The sequence below is a fragment of the Panthera tigris genome, chromosome E2, assembly GCF_018350195.1.
Source record: "Panthera tigris isolate Pti1 chromosome E2, P.tigris_Pti1_mat1.1, whole genome shotgun sequence".
NCBI lineage: Eukaryota > Metazoa > Chordata > Mammalia > Carnivora > Felidae > Panthera > Panthera tigris.
This window is the reverse complement of record NC_056674.1, coordinates 55,821,748-55,841,720: the sequence shown is the minus strand read 5'-3', so window position 1 is coordinate 55,841,720 and position 19,973 is coordinate 55,821,748. Positions and strand designations below refer to the sequence as shown.

At 42.3% G+C, this 19,973-nt stretch overlaps 1 protein-coding gene across 8 annotated transcripts in view; it reads right to left on the bottom strand.

Annotated features, from left to right (window-relative positions):
• CDH13 (cadherin 13) overlaps positions 1-19,973 on the bottom strand; it is a 1,026,978-nt gene that overhangs the window by 781,857 nt on the left and 225,148 nt on the right. Inside the window, exon 3 of one of the 8 annotated variants that reach the window (XM_042969568.1) lies at positions 13,748-13,800. The exons of the other annotated variants lie outside the window; for them this stretch is intronic. Coding sequence (XP_042825502.1) covers positions 13,748-13,775 — 28 coding nt within the window. The 5' untranslated portion in view covers positions 13,776-13,800. The remainder of the gene's footprint in view (positions 1-13,747; positions 13,801-19,973) is intronic. 8 annotated transcript variants of the gene reach the window in all.

Here is a 19,973-nt window from a genome sequence, read left to right as displayed (position 1 = left end):
GCTGGGAAGATAAATCGTGTTGAGATGAATGGGTGACAAAGCGTGGGCTCCACACCAGTGTCTCTGAGTGTCGTCCTCATACCGCCCGCATTAGAATCGACTGAGATGCTTGACAAGGATGCATATTCCCAGGTTCCACCCCAGTCGTGCCAGTCTGAACTGAGCGTAAGGGCTGGCATCAGCATGAGACCTGGCAACCTGCATTTTGCAAACACATTCTCCCCACTCTGTGATTCTGATGCACACTCGAGTCTGAGAGCTTTCCCTACATCATGCTACCTGCCCTTTTCCTCGCTACTAAGTACAACTGCAGTGATACAATGGTGATGAGAATAATAATTAACATGAAATTAATTATTCATAGAAGCAGTTCACATGCAAAGGCATGGATCACGAGTGAGCACCCCCTACTTTTATGTCTCATAGCCGCTCACTAGGTCCTATTTTTCACGATAAAACTAGCATGTCTTTAAGCCCTCTCATTTCTTATCCTTTCTCTTATGCTTTCTGGATTTAATGGTGTGAAACCCCATTGTCACAGCCTCAGGTGACAGCATTCTATAAAATCCTGTCTCTCCGACCCACAGAAGGTGATAATAAAAATCAGATAATTGAAATTAGTGAACTCTCTCATAGGACAGATCTCTTCAGACCTCGACACATTAGATGCAAAGTCTAGGATTTATTGAATCCTTGCATTAAAAATGGTAGGCTTACACAGGCACCCTTCACTTAAACAGTTTCTTTTTAAAAAATCAAAACACTATGTTTCTTTCTAATAACCCAAGAAATAGAGTGGGCATTATTCATATCAGAAAGAGTGAACAGAAAACAAAAGGGCTTGGTAAAAATCCTACTAAGAGTATGAGTAGATTTTTTTAATTAAATATTATTTTGTATGCCCTTTAGGTTTGTGTTTTCCAAAAAGGATGAAAGAAAGAAGCAAGGAATAAAGCAAGGGAGGGAGGGAGAGTGGGAGAAAGTGGGGAAGAAGGAAGGAAGAGGATGAAGAACGGAAGGATGGAAGGCAGGAAAGAAACCAGAGAAAATAAAAATCACCCTTGGTCCCTGCTCATGTTTTCTCCAGCATGGTTAAGGAGTGAGACAACAAGAGGGTGCCTGGGTGGCTCAGTCAGTTGAGTGTCCGACTTCGGCTCACGTCATGATCTTACAGTTTGTGAGTTCGAGCCCCGCACTGGGCTCTGTGCCAGCAGCTCAGAGCCTAGAGCCTGCTTTGGATTCTGTGACTCCCTCTGTTCTCTCTGTCCCTCCCCCACTCGTGCTCACTCTCTCTCTATCTCAAAAATACATAAACGTTAAAAAGTTAAAAAAGAAAGAAAAAAAAAGAAATGAGACAACACATGTGACCCTGCAGCCCCGTCCAGCAGAGCTGACCACGCAAATAGCCAGCCAGCTAACATGCAGCTCTCCACAGGTTTGCCTGAAACGCGTGTGCATCAGTCAGAGACAGCAGAGGCAGACGGAAGAGACTGTGGAGCCAGACTGCCCAGATGGAATCTGTGGGACCTTGGGAAGGGAGTGATCCCGTGCCTGGTCTCCACGTCTGTCAAATGGGGATGATACTAATGCCTGCCTCTGAGGGGGCTGAGTGGATTCGTGGCAGGGCAGCTGGACCTTGCCTGATCCTGGTAATATTCTACTAGTAAAGATTAGCACTTAATATATGCCGTTAATATGGTTGAAACACTTGGGTACCTTATTTCACACGATGGCAATAACTTACGAAATCAGAAGTGTAAAATGAATCATAAGTTACATGCTCTGGAAATTCCTGCTACTTATTTTTTTTAAGTTCCAATGTCAACTTTATGCAACGGGAAGAAAAAAAATCAGAGTGTGTGTGTGTGTGTGTGTGTGTGTGTGTGTGTGTGTGTGTGTATTCAGGCTTTTCTAAATCAAGTGTGCTGAACTTAAGGTATTTCTCTACAGCTTATTGTTAGGGGATTTTTTTAAAGCAACATCATTTTCTTTTTTTCTTTAATTTTAACATTTATTAATTTGTGAGAGTGAGAGAGTCAGAGCACAAGCAGAGAAGGGGCAGAGAGAGAGGGAGACACAGAATCCAAAGCAGACTCCAAGCTGTCAGCACAGAGCCCAGCACGGGGCTCGAATTCACGGACCACGAGATCATAACCTGAGCTGAAGTTGGACGCTCAACTGACTGAGCCACCCAGGCGCCCTATGAACATCATTTTCTTTAAAATACAAACAATACAGCCTCACTATTAAAAAGGGAGGTGAGAAGAAAGTCAAAGAAAAAGTGAATATTGCTTGTAATCCAACCACCCAGAAATAATAACTGCTAATATTCTGACATACTATTTTCCAAACACCTATATATTTTTTAACATATACGTCATTTTGGTGAAGAAAATGCCAAAACACCACTCTAGAATGTTTATCTAGAAAGTGCCGCAGGCTGGGACAACATTCTGGAATCCAATTTTCAATCACAGACATCGGTCACCTCTGTGATAAAACACGAGTTACATAATAAATCAAATTTTCACATTGAAATCCAAATAACAAAATGTTAACCTGTTTATATTTTATAGCCACTTACTTCTGTCAAATGTTCCTCCTAAAATGGAGCACAACGACCTCCCACTCCTTCCAAGTCTGCTCTAAGGAGAACACATGTTAGAGTAGACACCACACAGAAATGCACCAGGGAAAGTAAGAGGAGGCCAGGAGATCTGCAGCAATGTGACTTTGTGTTCGTGGCTCAACGATACCCCCACGTCCCACTGCACCTCAGGATCCTCCTGGGTCTGATGCAGTGGGGAGCAGTGTAGAGGCTGGAAATGCTTTTTGGCCATTTGTTTCTTGCCCCTAGTTAATCACTTATCTTTAAAACACATCGAGTGATGGTCTCCTCACTGTGCCTTGCACTTTATGCATTACTTCATTTAATCTACACCAGACAAGGAGAATCAGGTATGATTACTGCGCCCATCTTACAGACTGGAGAACTGAGATTCAGAGAAGTTACAGGTAACTTGCTTGGGGCCACAACATTAGGTGCAGAAGAGCATGCATTGACTAAGAACTGCAGCCCCTCAGGGTTGCCATCCTGGAAGGGCTCCATCCAATGGGTAATGCCAACAGTGAAGAGAGACTCGGGGGCAGGAAAGATGATGGACATACCCAAGTTGTAGGGTTTTGTGAAGGAAATACATTTTGGCTTTCCTCTACTTTCTAAAATAAGCATTTTGTTAAGGAAAACAGTTACATAATAAACCCTCTTGTACTCACTAGGCTACAAAAAAATATTTACCTAATAACATTTAATAAATAAGCCTAGTATTAGTGTTGAGGAAATTCCAGGGGAGTATATTCTAGCAGGCTTTTTAAAAACAAATACAGCATTTCAGATCTAATTGGTTTTACATTTACACTGTGTTGCATTTTGCTTTTCTCACTTAGCATCTGATCATGACATTTTTCCATGTCTTTAAATATTTTTCAGGAATGTATTTTCAGGGCCACATAATACTCAGTCATATGGGTGTATCAGAATTTATGTAGCTCTCCATGAGCTGTTTCTGAATTTTCCTTATTATAAATTGGGCTCTGAGTAACATACTTGTACATAAAAAAAATTTGTATCTATTTTTTTTTAATTCTGGAAATTTTAAATATAGCCTGGATCTGTAGAACACACTATCAAATATGGTAAAAGAAAGCAAGGAAACATCCAGAAGAGTGTGAACTGTCCTCAGGTGACCTCATACATCAATCACCATCGACACAGACATTAATTAAATAATATTTCTTTTTCAAGAAGTCTTTCTCAACTGGATCATTTGCCCTTCCTAGAGAGTTCAGATTGAATATGTAATACCAGGAGCAAATGCGACAGGGAGCAAAGTTCTGTTAACATTTCCCAAAGCATCCGGCCCCTCCTCTTACAAGTGTCGAGGATCATCGGCCCAATACACCTTCAAACGTCACATGCTCCGGCATATCCATAATTAATTTCCATTTTCAAAATCCTGAGATGGATTCTGCCTTTGCTCTCAAGAGTTTAGAATGGATGGGTCAAGAGAATTGTTTTTATGACCTCAGCATCCTCTTTATTCTATTCCTTTAGAAAATTCTAGTCTATCTTTATTTTGTGAAAAAAAATCACTAAAAACATTATGTTATTCGTCTTCTGCTTAAAAAATTTGTATATTTTTACACATTAAAATCCATCTTTATAATACTATGAGGACTTTTAGTCAAGATGGTAGACTAAGCTGAGAACTTATTTCTACCTGAATTAATAGAAACAGAGACGCCTAAAATAATGACAAAAATAATCACACACACAAATAATCATATGTGAAAGTTAATGATAGGATACCTGAAAGGTAAAACTCCTGAAAGATAGAAATTCTATGGGATTACAGATTAACAAACAAACAGACAAACACCAGTGAGTGCTACTTCAGAAGGTGGGGGTGGATACGGCGTGCTGCCATGCTCAGAAGAATGGAAGCTAGGAAGAGAAGGAGGTACAGGGGTCACCAACCAGTGCTTAGCTGTGGTACCACAGGGGGAAGCAGTCAGTCTTCAGCCTCCTCCCCACCACCGTGCCAGGTCAAAATGCTAGGAAGTGGGTGTCTGTCTCCAAGGGCGGCAGTGACTACTGGGAGCTATCTCAGTGGGTGCCAGATGGCTTTGTTTAGACCTAACTATAGTGGACGCTGCAATGCACCTGTCAGATTTCTCTTCAGGGCTGAAGGATTTATTTTCCCGGCCTTTGGGGACCATCTTTGACCGTCAGCCCCTCTCTGGAAACGCCTTGGCTACAGAGGGTCTTCTCCCCTAGGATCGTACTTCTTTCCCATGGCCCACATCCAGTGACAGATCACCGTTGAGCTAAAAAGGCCTGGTTCTCTCACCCAATTCGAGACTACTCTGAAGGGGCATGCTGGCTTCAGAGATCCCTGGAGATTGGCTGAGTCTTTGGTGAGACTGTATCAGAGCAGTTTCTCCTCTACCCAGCTCTGCTCCATGTGCCCACCCCCAAGGCACTCCCTAATAAATTTCCCACATACCAATGTCCATCTCTGAGTCATCTTACTGGAGACCCCAGCCAATAAAACCACCCAAAGTTCAGGCTCAGGCCTCCATGCAAGATAGCCCAGAGGCACAGACTGAACGAAGCCTTAATCAACCCAAACACTTTCACGTCACATGTCATAGATAAGCTCAGCCACTGAGTCACCCCTGGCCATGTGCCTTTTCCAAACATATCACGCAAAAGTAAAAATAACAACAAAACACTGGAAACTGATGTTGCATATAGTAAGTCAACCACACATTCCATGTGAAAGAGTTGACGTGAACACAGACGGAAATCTTTCCTAAAGAGGCACCGGATATCAGAGGGTAATGCTTCACGTCTTTAAAAATGCTCTCAAAGACTGCATCTCATTGTATTTTCCCAGCCCCAGGACCTGGGCCTTACTCAGTCTGTTTTATAAATGTAGAAACTGAGGTTGTGCATGGACTTCTGTACTCGAGGACAGGAGTCGTATCTAAATCTCCTCAAGGACGTAATAAAAGTGGAGTTGACCTCAGTGTCAATGTTAGTATTAAAGGGCTGATCCACTTGTGAAATACAGCATCGTATTGATACATAATAGAAAAGTTATTAATTGGTAGTTATAAGATGCGTGTCACTGCACTGAGCATGACACACGTGCGAATCGGCACCGTTGGCCATTGATTTAAGCTATTGGAATAGCAGCTGGCCTTCTTCAATCAACCAGGCGAGTGGTATCCATAACCAGGAAGGACCTGGCAAAGGTCCAGAAACAAAGCAATTTGCTATTTTCCATTTCCCTAAATCCATCACCAAAATAACAGAGCAAACGCTCCCATTCCAATCACTTTTATATATGCTCAGGCTGAATGAGATGAAGGCCCTTGGCAGGCAAAACATTCAGTATGCACTTTAGTACTGTCGATATATGAAGCAATCAACCCAGTCGGGCACTGTGTAAATGTAACGGCAAACATTTTAATAATAAACTACAAACATTTGGGCCCCTCAGCCAGGTACCTGTGCCCAGAGCCGGTTTATGGGATTAAGCGTGTGGGTAGGAGGAGAAACAGGAGGCTCCACTGGGGAGGTGAGTGCCTCCCATTGCAAAGTGGAAAATATCTGGAGGGATAGGATAGAGCCTGAACAAAATCTGTATGTAGTACAGTATATATCATTTAGTCACAGAGCTCAAAGTGAGGTTTGGAAGCCCATCATTAAATAGCATTAATTGATATAAATAACTACCATTTACTGAGCAGTGTCTGTGTGTCAGCTTTAGATTCACCTTCAGTACCTCACTGATGCTTGCCTTTTAGAAGGAACAGAAGCCCTGAGAAGTTAAGTTACTTCACCCAGGCCACAGAGCTACTAAGGCTGACAGGTTGCACTTAGATCCCAGGGCTCAGATTGCAGAGCCTGGGGGTTTGCCTGTCACAGATGCTATGAGGACCAGAGTTAGGATGGTAAAAAGCATGTACCCAGCCTGGGAAGCTTCGGGAAACGTTGGCTCCTCTCCCTGGGATAGTCCAAAGCTGGTGGGATATGAAGAGGTAGAACATAACATTTTGCTGCCTTTTTAAAATACTCAATAAAATCAGACCTAACCCTTATTTTAAATGTCTCAATCCCAGATACTCAGGTGACACCTAGAAGGGCATAAATACTGAAGATGGAGTCTTGGTGCTTGGAGTCTTGGCGGAGACAGAGTGATAAAGATAAAAGCACCAGGGGTTTTGTGCTCAGTTCACCAATAACTTCCTAGAGGTTTGTAAATCCCCTAAAGTCTGCCCAGATCTCCTGACTCCTGCCAATGGCCAGTATTGATGCCTCTACCCCTACTCAAACCTAACTGATCTTTAAAAAATTCTGACTAAGACAGGCAAGCTGTCTAAAGCCATCAACCCACAGGAGGGGTTCCAGAACCAACCTCTATTTTCAACTCCTGGGTGGTTATACAGTGGCTTCCTGCCTGCTTGTAAGCCTGGGTCTGTGCCTCAAGCAAGGGGGGCCATCTTATTAAAATTTACTTAGGTGCCTTTCTTTTCAGATTTTCCTGGTTGACCTCCCTGCTCTTTTGCCAGAGGCATCTTTTGCCGTAGGGAGGATTAGGATGTTGAATCAGGAGTGCAAAGAGAGTGAAAGATTTAATATTCGGCCTAATGACTTAAGCAAAACAAGAGTCCTGAAAGCCAGAAAAGGGCTGTCTAATTTGCAAACATTTTACTGTAAGCCTGAGGTAGAGCTAAATCAGGATTGCATGGAGGAGAGGTTTCCACCCACCCTGGGACATTTTAACCTGTGTAAAGGAGACAGGGAGGCTGCTAGAGAGGGAGACAGATGGGAAGGTTCCCTGGGTCTCAGAAAGTCTGGCTTCTGAGCCTGACTCCAAAGTCATTATGTGACAGAACCTATTTTAAAGGTATGTTTATTTCTAAGCATTTTACTCCACCTTCTTTCCTATGAGCTCAGCAGAAAGAAAGAATGAAAAAGAAAAATATTTCTACTTTTCCCTCTCCTCAAGAAGAAAGACAAGGTTTGGGGCTCAGAGGAGCGGTTCTAACCTAGCCCCCAGGTGAGAATGGAAAGGTAGCCTGAGTCTGGGGTGCAGGTAGAAGGTCTGTGGCTTAGGGAGGATTGAATGAACTCTTTTTGACCGGTAAGGGGTTCCATTCTGAGGCAAGTCTGTAGGCCTCTGGAACATTTACTGTGCACTTTTCACATTTTAAAAGTGGCCTATAGTTAAAATACAAACCAACCCCTCCTGCCCCTCCAGCATTCTCCAAACTTACTTAGCTTCAAAATATTGTTCTCCATTGTGCATTCTTATTACCATTCTATAGGACAGTGTTGTGTAGAGAGAAGTTTAGGAAATTCTGACCTAGAAAACATGCAGAGTACCATGTTGTGACAGCTGAGACCACCCACATCAATATGGCACAGCTATTAAGAACCAAGAACTAAGACCACTGTATCAACTTGAAAGAATTGTTTGTTACCAGAAAACTTTGCTCAAGAAAGATAAGACTAAACCAGTAAAAAACTTTACTGTTTCAGGAGGGGGCAGTCTGCCCACCAGAGCATTTATCAAAACAACTTGGAGGTCTTAATTCAAGGCTTACCTAAGAACCTCGCTATGCCATGCCTACCAATACTAAATCAGTATGTCATGAGTTTTACCAGATGTCAGTTTCCTACCTTAAATCATGAGAGCCTGGACCCTCCTCGCAAACCCTATAAATATCCATTCTGAATTCCACCTTCTGAGATGTTGCTAAGATTCTGTCAAGGTGGTGTTCCTTATGGAAGTAGGCTTAAATAAATGTACCTGTGCTTTATTAACATGAGTCATCTGGTGATATTTTGGGAAGTTGTACCTTGAGTTGTTGGCCACGTGACTGAAAACTTAAATGTGGAAGCCCAAATGATGTTCGAATATGGTGGTTTATCGACATCTTTCCCTGTGATCAAAACCCTGCACTGCCCCGGTCCCCAGCTTGTTTGGGCCATAGCTCTCAGATCTCAGTAACTGTGTGAATGCCTCTGATGTTTTTGTTTTGCTTTGTTTTTGCTTGGAGCCCTTTTTTTAGGGACTGGATCTCTAATTACCAAACCTATCTCCCAGATCACAGTGGGGGCTCTTGACGAATGTCGAGTCTATTGGCTTCTCTTCCAAGAATTTGAAGGCAGACACCCAAAACTGGAAGGTAAGTGAGCTCAGCTACTCCTATTAAGGTCTACAAAGCTAAAGGTGTGGTCCAGACACCAGTGCCCAAACCCTTGTAAAGGGCCCATGACAAGATAAATACAGCAATTTGAGGGGCACCTGAGTGGCTCAGTCAGTTAAGCACCGACTTTGGCTCAGGTCATGATCTCACAGTTCACGGGTTCGAACCCTGCACCGGGCTCTGTGCTGATGGCTCAGAGCCTGGAGACTGCTTTAGATTTTTGTCCTTCCCTCTCTCTCTGCCCTTCCCCTGCTTATGCTCTGTCTCTCAAAAATAAACATTAAATTTTTTAATTAAAAAAAGCAATTTGATAGAGTAATATTACGCCCATGAGTCTAGTTTTTTAAAAGCCTACATTTTCTATGTCTTTGCTTTTTCATTTTTATAGCAAAAAATGTTATTATATTGTTAAGAAAAATTATTTAAAACTTGAAAGTAAGGAACGCCTGGGTGGCTCAGCCCGCTGGTGTCTGACTTCAGCTCAGGTCATGGTCTCGCTGTTCATGAGTTTGAGCCCCATGTCCGGCTCTGTGCTGTCAGCTCAGAGCCTGGAGCCTGCTTTGGATTCGGTGTCTCCCTCTCTCTCTGCCCCTCCCCTGCTCACGCACTCCCTCTCTCTCTCTCTCAAAAATGAATAAACATTAAAAACTTCAAAAAAAATTGAAAGTAAAACAAAAATGTTGTGTTGGGGGCAAGAATGTTCTTTCAGGGTCATATACAGGCATTACTTAATAGGTCCATTCAAGGATTATTTAATTATCTAGGAAAATGTAATTTATCCACCTTGTGAAAATTAATAGAGAGAACCCTCACTAAAATGGAATTGGGAGGTTCAGTAGGGGAAGTTCTCAGGCCCTACCACTTATGGCCAATTTCAGACCCAATAAGAAGAGACCCCTTGGCAAGTACACTCTACTTTCCCATCTCATGAGGAGAAGAAAGGCTCCCTGCCCCCAAGCAGCCCAGCCAATGAGAGACTGTCACAACTCGGCCAATGAAAAGCCTCTGTACTTCAAACTCCCAGTTTACTCCAATGGCCTTTTTGTTTACAACAGCCTTCCTGACTAGCTCCTTTCCTTTCTAAAAGAGGGGGTTCTCTGCTTTGTGCTGTGGACTCCCCAGTGGTTTTGCCACAGCTTGCTTGTCTGGGATTGCAATGCTCGGCTATTCCGAAATACCAACCACCCCCACCCCCCTCAACACACACACCTTTTTTTTTTTTGCTGGTGAAATTACCAGAGGTTTTATTTTTCAAGTTAACAGCCTCATTGTTTACTACTTATTGAAGGTTGCAGACTCAGTGAAATTACATGTTGATTTGTAGATCTCTGTATAGTAGAGATGCCAATAATGTTAAGCAGAAAAGATAACTCCAAAGGTTATAGTTTCCTGCCCTGTAGGACATTAGCCAGCTCTGTATGTGAACTAGCAAACTGATGCTAACATTTCCTCCTGATTAAATCACCACAGATACCTAGATCCTACAATGTTCTTTGACCTGCCTTAGAGCGCTTTTTAACTGGTGAGTTTGGCCCTGTATTCACCTTGTATTTCTACATGAGTCACGTTTTTAATTTATTGAAAATTATAATTTCACAGCTCTTTTATTGATTGATTCATTGACTGATTGATTGCAAAAGTAAGTCTGTGGTGCATTGAAACAAAAACCAATCTCTCACTATAGCAGGTTTGAAAATCACTGTCCTAAACGCTGAGTTCCTGTTGCTGAAACTCTTGGAACTTCTTTACTTCCTGTCCTTTTTGAGGTCTTCTCATTTGGGGCTTTGGATGAACCTGTGAAATCCACAGCTTCCTCCCATTAACTCCTTTTCTTTAAAGTCTTGAGTTGGTCGCGATTCATCAGAACTGATAAAGTCACTGAATTGTAATTACAGCTGACAAAGTGTTTCATAACACAGAACTCTTTAACCTCTCCTTAGGTACACAAAGAGAGAATACCCACCACAGAGAAGTGCCTGATCAAAAATGTACATGATGAGAACAAAAAGTTTGAATGGGCCTGCCCCAAAAGTAAAGCAGGCAACTTAGGACATTAAAAAAAATTTACATACATCTTGATCTTAGGTCTTACCCACCCCAGAACTGCCTTGCTCCAAAATAAACAAAATGCCTGGAAGCTTGATCAGAGCTGCCATGTGCCGGGCCCCATGCCTTTTCCTAAGGGCTGTTGCCCTTCTCCCATCCCTGGTGAGTGTGGCAAGGACTTGGTTCTAGCCCGTGCCCTCCGTGCCCCACTGGACACTAGGAGTGGATGGCCACTGGGCCACATGCCCATGGGTACCCACCTGACAATCCCAGTTGCTCTCTATTTCAGACCCCCCTAGTCTTGTCCCCTTCCTCAGTGCCTAGAATGTGAATCTGGATCCTTCTTCTGGCCTGGTTCATCCCTACTCGCCCTCGCTTTCTGTTTTTAATCCGGCAAACTTCCTTCCACTGAAAAATGCAGCGCTAACCATATTCCTTAGAGGTTTCGACTCATATTTTGAACTGTTTTTCAAGCACTAATTATTTCTTTCATGTTATTCAGAATCAATGTTCCTTATTTGGAAAGTCCCCCCACCTCCGTGGATTTAATGTATACATATGAAAATTAAAACCACTTTTAGCTAAAAATAGATCCTCTGGGAGGGCTCCAGAATCAGCTGACATGCACAGTTAGGAGGAACCTGGATGGCTGACAACTATTTTGGCTTCAAATAAGAATGAAATAGTCTGGTGCAGCGGTTGGCCACTTTTCAGGGGTGGCCTGCCAAGACATCATTTACAAAGTTGCTCACAAGGAGGAACGGGATTGTGGGGGGCAGCTAGAACCTGGAGTCTGAGCTGCTACCACACTCCACTGCCCCCAGAAGCAGCTGGCATGTGAAGAGGCCAGCCGAATGTTTCAGCAGAATTGAGGTCTGCAATGTTTCAAGGGAATCTTCTCCTAAGGAGTACACTCTGCATTTCTGAAATCCAGGAGGCTCGGCATACAAAAGTGTTTTCATAACTCATTTGGCACAAAACCCAACCTGAATTGATGTGATGGTCCTTATTTATCCTGCTTTGGGTAAATAGTCATATGTTTTGCCGCAAAAATATCTGTTTTATTACAAAGCACTGCCCCATAACCCCCTGGTGGAGCTGTGTAATGTACAGCATATGCAATTTATTAACTCCCTGAATTGCAAAACACATCTGATCTAAGACTGGGAGGAATCGCTTCTCAAAAGCTTCTTGGGAGCATCCTTTTAACATTTAGCCCAAAGAGACCAAGCATGAGGCAGCAGTGTGTGTGTGTGTGTGTGTGTGTGTGTGTGTGTGTGTGTGTGTGTGTTGGGGGTGGGTGTGATGGCACATACCCTGAGAACATGAAAGTACCTAAAAGGAAGACCGGAGGAAGTAGGAAGAAACCGCGTTCTATTTCAAAGGAGCCAAGCTTTGCTATCTGTGCCACCTTTGTAGATGCTGGTGCTGCCTGTTCCAACAGCATCATTCTATAGACATTCGCCTCCCTGGCCTTATTCCTTCAAATGATAAAATATACCAACCTTTAGGGGCACCTGGTTGGCTCAGTCAGTTGAGCATCTGACTCATGATTTTGGCTCAGGTCATAATCCCAGGGTCGTGGGATGGAGCCAAGTCGACTCCACGTTGAGCATGGAGTCTGCATGGATTCTCTTTCCCTCTGTCCCTCCCCACCTCTCTACAATAAAATTTAAAAATTAAAAAAATATGTATGCCAACCTTTATATAGAGCTTGCACGTCGTTGGCACTGTCCGAACACCTACCTGTGTTATCTTGATCAACCCACAAAACATTACTACTGTTTTACAGATGAGGAAACTGAGGAGCTGAGAGGTTGGCTGAGAATGTCACCACTGTAAGTGATGGAACTAAGCAATCCAATGCAGGCACCCTCACGTCAGCCCTATGAGGCTCTCAGGGTCACCCCGATCTATTCTCAAAAAAGGGATGGGGGTGCTTCTGTGGGAGGACACTGAGCGTAGCTTTTCATGTGGAGAGAACACACAGAGTCAGAAGACCAGAGCATGTTTTTCACCATTTTCTGAGATACTGGATCCTTTAATCAACCTTCACGCCCTCATCTATAAAATGGGGTTTATAATCCTATTTTACAGAGTAGCTGATTTGATTAAATGGATAAAATAGTAGCCCCTTTCCTGGATCAGAGAATCTCAAACTGAAAGACCTATTCTCATCTTAGGGCTCTTGACTTACGTGGTCCCTCTACCTAAATGTTCACCGGCCCAGTCTCCCTGCTCATAATACAGGCTCAGGTTCCCAGAGAAAACTCCTCGGCAGCCCATTCTATAGCAGCCATCCAAAAATCTCCATCGTTAATCTCCACCATATGCCTGTGTCTTATTTCCTCCATAGTATTCTTCATCAGATTTTCACATATTGTTTTCCTGTGTTCTTAGGAGTTTATTCTTATCCTGTCTGTACCTCTGTTTCCACAAGAATGAAAGTGACAACACAGGAGACATCTTTTTTACTCTGGTTCAGTTTTATCCCTTGCATCTAGTACAGGGCCTGGCATAAGGTAGGTGACCATTCTGTGTTTCTTAAATCATTAATTAAATGAATAGTTGGGAATCCACATATATCATTTCCTTTCTTATATCCTATTTCTGTCTCCAGAAGGAAAATGTGAAGTTGGCCAAATACAAAAAAAAAAAAAAAAAAAAAAAATGCTTGGGGATATTTTGGCTGGCAAGTATTTCCACCTCTTGTCCTCTCACTTTCAAGCCAACAAAAATTTCATGAAAATTAACATGAAAAGGACAGAGGGCACCACAATGATCAGAATGTGTGTAGATTTGGTCTATTACAGGATAATAAGATCTTCTGCCTTCTCAGAAAGCCATGCTTCATCTTTCCCAGTTTATGTTTTGATGCCTTACTCATTAAGCAGCCCGATTCATGTGGTTCTAATACCTTGAATTAGGAGATGCTCCTGCAACATCCGTATGTTCCTGTGTTCTTACTCCCTTGAAGAAAAGCAGAAATAAAAGAGATTTACATCAGCTCCAGAACCATGTGAGCAAAGACACTCAACAGGTTGAAGAGTGAGGCCATATGGCATCACATTGGATTTGACAGTCTTAATTAGGCAATCTGCTCACCAGCACCACCAGTGAGCAACCCGGGGTGAGAGTGATCCTCATTCCCTGCCACCTGAGAACATTTCCATGTGTGTGTGTGTGTGTGTGTATGCTGGCTTCTACAAATTCTTAAACTTGGGCACAGCCTGCCGTCATGGAATGCTGGTGCTCAAAAGGGCCTTAGCAGCAGAGTAAAACGCCCTCACAGTGGACTCTTGTTTTTTTGCCAGCCCAGCATTGCCCCTTTCCTTCAGGGAACAGCATCTCCATTTCCCCAGTCCTGGCCAGCAGAAATACCGAAATCTCTTGACAGTGTGACTGGCTCAGGTATAGGTGCGTGAGCCCAAGTGGACCCGAAGACTTAGCCAGGAGATGTTTGCTGAAGCACTTGGAAAAGAGATGTTTCAAGTTGTTAAAATGAGAGAAGGAAATCCTGAGGTTTCTGGTCACCATCTTGGAGGCAAGTGACCTCTGAGAGTGAAGGCTACCCACACTAGAGAAAGCAGAACTGAGGGAAGAAGGGTGATCCTGATGACATCATCAGAGCCTCTAGATCCTGGTGTTCCTGAAGCAAGTTCAAGCCTCAAAAATCTCAGTCATGTGAGCTGATAATTTTATGTTTTTGCTAATGCCAGGTGGAGTTGGGTTACTTTGGATCACAACCCAAACAGCCCTGCTATAATGAGACTGATATACCCTTATTATGCAAATGGGGAAACAGAGGTGCAGAGAGTAAAGGGGTCACACAAGTCAGTGAGCTGGAATAGACTCAACTAATTATTCATTTCTTTTAGAAAACTTCTAGGGGAACCTGGGTGGCTCAGTCGGTTAAGCATCCAACTCTTGGTTTTGTTCTCGTGGTTCGTGAGCTCGAGCCCCGCATTGGGCTCTGGGCTAACAGCTTAGAACCTGCTTGGGATTCTATCTTTCTCTCTCTCTCTCTCTCTCTCTCTCTCTCTCTCTCTGACCCTCCCCTCTTGCTCTGTCTCTCAAAATAAATAAATAAATAACCTTAAAAAAAAAACTATATAGACTTCCCTAAGTCTAGACCCTTGGATTTCCCTGGGGCTCTGTTCCCACCCTTATTTTGTTTACACGTGCTCCTTGGTCATGCTCCCACCTCTGCTCAGATATACCTCCCAACCACCTCCATCTGAGAGCGTTGCAGGTGGCTCCATGACAGCCCACGTCTCCCCACTCTTCTTTCTCATCTCCTATTCTGAACTTCTAGAAAGCCAGTCACACTGTCTGAACACATGGTACTCCTTTTCACACATTATGTGTATTGATGATTCAAAACATTGAAAATAGATTTCAAAATCTTAGCCAATGCCAGCCAGCCCATACCCTCCCATCACTCAGCATTGTCTTCTGCTTCTCTGACCACCAAGAACAGTTACTGTCAGTAACAGCAGTGGTTTGATAAAAACAACACATGTGGTTGGTCTTTGTGGCACATCATTCAATCCATACACCAGTACTGGGGACAATGGTGATTTCATGGAGTGAATTTTTTTTTAAGATTTTTAAAAATATTATTTTAAGTACAGCCTGCCCCCCCCCCACTGTGGGGCTTGAACTCACAAACCCGAGATCTAAGGTCTCATGCTCTACCAACTGAGCCAGCCAGGTGCCCCTTCATGGAGTGAATTTAGATGCCTATAAGGGGTAGGCAGAATGAACGAGGAAGCCGACTGGATGATAAGAGGACAGCAGAGACTGGAGGGGCACAGGGAAGATCTCAGCTACTATTATCACTACTTCTGGCAGCTAATATTCTGGTGCTTTCTATAGGCCAGTTACTATTCAGAGCCCTTTAGATAGATTAACATTTAATCCTCAGAGCAACCTATAGAGGTTACCACCATTATAATATTCATTTTACAAATGAGGAAGCTGAGGCACAATGAGTTTTTTGTGTTCCTCTAACTTGCCCAAATTACTTAGCTGATAATGAGCCGACCTTGGATTTGAACCCAGGCAGCCTGCCTCTGGGATCTGTATTCTCCAGGCCTAATCTTCCCAGAAGTTATGAATTTTTAAAAAGTGAAATTCTCAATGTTGACAACAAATTCTTTTCATTAAATATTTTTTGCTAAACACTTCCACACTGAGCAGCCAGACAGGACCTATCTGTGGGGCAAATTTAGCCCAGGGCTGACAGTGTGTTTCCTCCAGCCTGTTTATTTCTTCCATTCTGCTGATAAGAAAACTACAGGAGCCCATCTGCATTAGATTCCTCACCTGATTGGGCCCCTCACTCCATTACTTCATATGTTTCCTACTCTTCAAAGCACAACGTAGCACCCGAGTTCAACGGAAGGATCTCTAAGCACTTCATTATAGCCCTCTCCAAGAACACAAGGTTTGTGTCCCTTTTATTCTGTATTTACTACATCACCTTACATTTATAAAATGAGGTAGTTAATATATTTATGAAGACTTTAATAATATTAATTGAATGATTATGAGATTGTCACAAATATGTTGATGGGGTGGAAAAGCAAACCCATACAAATACTACATCCCTATATGACTCTATTTAAATATAGGAACAACTCTCATTAATGTAAATAGGAGTCCACATTCTGACCCAAAGTATAGTCACCTTCATAATGTGGAGTGAATTAAGTGGCCTCAGAGTAATATTTGTTGGCATATCCCAAAAGCTTAAATAAATATACCACTTGAAACTCTAACCATATTCAGATCTATCCAAAATGCTGTACAGGGGATGGTCAAGTATTTCATTAATCATTTAATTAATCTGCCAACTTGAGGGAAAATATGAGTCAGTATGCAAAATACAATCAGAAAATGGAAAATAAATTATTGTTTTTATTTTAATCACAAAAACTAAAAACAAAAATAAAAGAACTTGGGAAGTTCACAAGAATATAGACACATAAAAGACAGAGAATATGGACACATAAAAGCCCAAGTGAGCTTGAACTCAGGAAGCAGGCATTTTCTCCACCTGCCAGGTTGGAAAGTTCATCCATTTATTACCATCCAAATGAAATCTTTTCAGCAGGGTCAAAAGGGCCTTTGTTTTGACATTTAATTCACTGGCGATGTATTTCCTACGTTAGGATGCAAAACACCTCTCACATTGCTTTTTCATTAATTGCCTTCATTTTTCAAGTTCCCTGTTTGATTTATAGTCAATTAAAAACACCCTCAAAAGCCATGACTCATGTATGTTAAGTACAAATATGATTAATGCAACACCATGCACTCCATGGATGACCCGGCTACTAACCAAGGTCAGTGTCAAGGTGGCATGACCAACCAGTGTTCTGGTGAAAGAAACTCATAGGGAGGGTGGAAAGCCAGGAGTGCAGGTCATGGACAATCTGGTACTAACTGGATCCATTATAAACAAGGAAAAAGAGGTACTTTTTTGTATTCTTTTTAATATTACAGAGGAAAAATGAAACTTGGTTATGAACAGAAAAAATACAACACAGTAGAAATTCTCTGTCTCAACCAGGCTGATGAATGTAGATAGGGAAATTAAGGGGCAAATTTCTTTGATGTGTCACCCTTAACATCAACAAAAACTACAAGAGACTAGACCAGAGAACTATGGATAAGAACCATGGGACTGAAATCCTGGGTTCAAATCTTGACACTGAGTGATATGTCACTGAGTGACATGAGTGTTATGACCTTGGGTAAATTGCTTTGCCTACCCCAGCCTTAGTACCCTTACTTCTAAAATGGGCACATGAGAGTATTTTGTCCCCTAAGGCCTGTTATGAGGTTCAAGGGGGCACTCCACACACACTGGTCAACACCCATGACGCTTTTGCAAATCCCAACATCTGTTCCTAAGGTATGCATACTTTCTTACATTTTCCAGAAATGCTCTCTCTCTCTCTCTCTTTTCTTGCTGTCAGTGTGGGCATACAGCCTGTCATAAGGAAATCACTTAAGACTTATCCATGCCTTTGAAGAAAAATGAACATATTGAAACTTCAGAACAATATCATAAAAGACAATAGTAAAAAAAGAACATCAACCTAATGCTTTTGATATGTGATCTCCCAACAAAATGAGGTAAATAAGGACCTTTGGCACATTCTCTTACAAAGGAAGATTTATTCATATTAAAGAACTGCGTTCTCTGCTATAATTAGTCCTTATTCCTGTTTTGTTTGTTTTTTGACGCCAAATGATCTTTTATTTTATTTTTATGTTTTTCCAAATGACCTTTCAAAAGAACATTCTTACTAAAGTAAATGGTAGTATTCTCCCTCTATCTCATCTATCTGCTTTCTTTTTTTTCTCTTTTTTCATATCCAGGTTTAGAAAAATGTTTAAAAATATGTTTTAATCAACCCAAGATTTAAAAAAAGTTCTATTGGTTCATAGAGTTCAAATCTTAAAAATCACTCACTTCTTCAGATTTTTAATACCCACGATTTGTCTTCTATAAAGCCTGGATTAGATAGTCACTGTAGGGAAATTGAACCCATCTAAGGTCCATGAATAACAGTAATAATAACAACCATAGCAGCAACAATAGCAATAGTGACAGTAATAATAATTGCAGCTTTAATTTGTTCATTGCATTTTCTTTTTTTAATTTTTTTTTTTAACATTTATTTATTTTTGAGACAGAGAGAGACAGAGCATGAACAGGGGAGGGTCAGAGAGAGGGAGACACAGAATCTGAAACAGGCTCCAGGCTCTGAGCTGTCAGCACAGAGCCCGACACGGGGCTCGAACTCACGGACCACGAGATCATGACCTGAGCAAGAAGTCGGCCGCTTAACCGACTGAGCCACCCAGGCGCCCCTGTTCATTGCATTTTCAATGCATTCTGCACATTTCTTCATCGATAATCACCAATTCTAAAAGTAAGAACCGCTACTATCCTTCTTAGATGAGATCATCAAAAACTCAGAGGGTTCAAATGACTTGCTCATGGCCAGCCCAGCCTTAACATGACTGGCAAATAGAGTATGAACAGAAATTATGGGTCACTTTTGAGCTAAAGTGGCTAAACCTGTGTTTCTCCCATACTTTCTCTTGTCCCCAGCCAAGTGACATAAGAAGGACTGGAAGGCTCAGAATGGTAGGACCAACTTGGAAGCAGCCTGAGTCCTCAAGTTCCTGTGTGGAGGGCAGATACTTGGAGTAGAGCTACCCAAGAAGTAGCCCAACCTGTATCCTCATCACCTGAATGAGAAATAAACTTTCATTGTGTTAGCTCACTGGAGTTGTTTGATACCAGGCCTATTCTAACTAGTGCAGGTTGATGATTAAGAGTATAATTGTATGGCCTGTAACTCAGATGCAGCAATTTATCTGTGTGTAACTGTGTCTGTGTGTCTGTGTGTTTGTGTGTGTCTGTGGTCCACAATAAGTGATCAAGGAAGAATGAACAAGAAGAGGCAGGAAATTGTTGGCCTGATAGTGCCTGGATGGCCAATGGGGTGTCCTTTCTGGACACTGGAAGTTGGAGACAACCCATAATTGAAGCTGGAGGGTCATGAGTATGGTTCCCCTAGCTACCTTGATGATCAGAGATCTCTCCATAATGCTAGGAAGATGTGTCTGAGCTGATGCGGCCAGGGCAGAATAGTCTGTTCTGTAATTTTGCAGAACACAAAATAGTCAGGGGCTTATCACTTGGTCCTTTTCCACCTCAGCTGGTAGCTGCTCAGTTTTCCAGGCCACTTACTCTTCTGAAGCCTGGGTGCCGACTGGGAGTGTATAAGCAGCATCCCTATTCAGAGATCACGGGCTCAAGATGGTGAGTACCAGAATCACATGATTTTCATGTTGCAGATGAGCAAGCAACAACACAAACCCATTAAGAGAATTCAGGGTGTTGGAGGCCTTGAGGGAACCCTTACCACAAACCCCTTAAAGATTCCTCCCTGAATACAAAGGACTTGAATAGATATCTCCTGAGTTTCTGCCTTCTAAACTGTTCTCTCCCTTCTTCTTGTACTTCTCATAAAAAAAAAAAAAAAAAAAAAAAAAAAGGAAATGGCCACATCTTCCCAGCTCATCTTTCAAGACTGGGATGAAGGCAGGAAACTTTG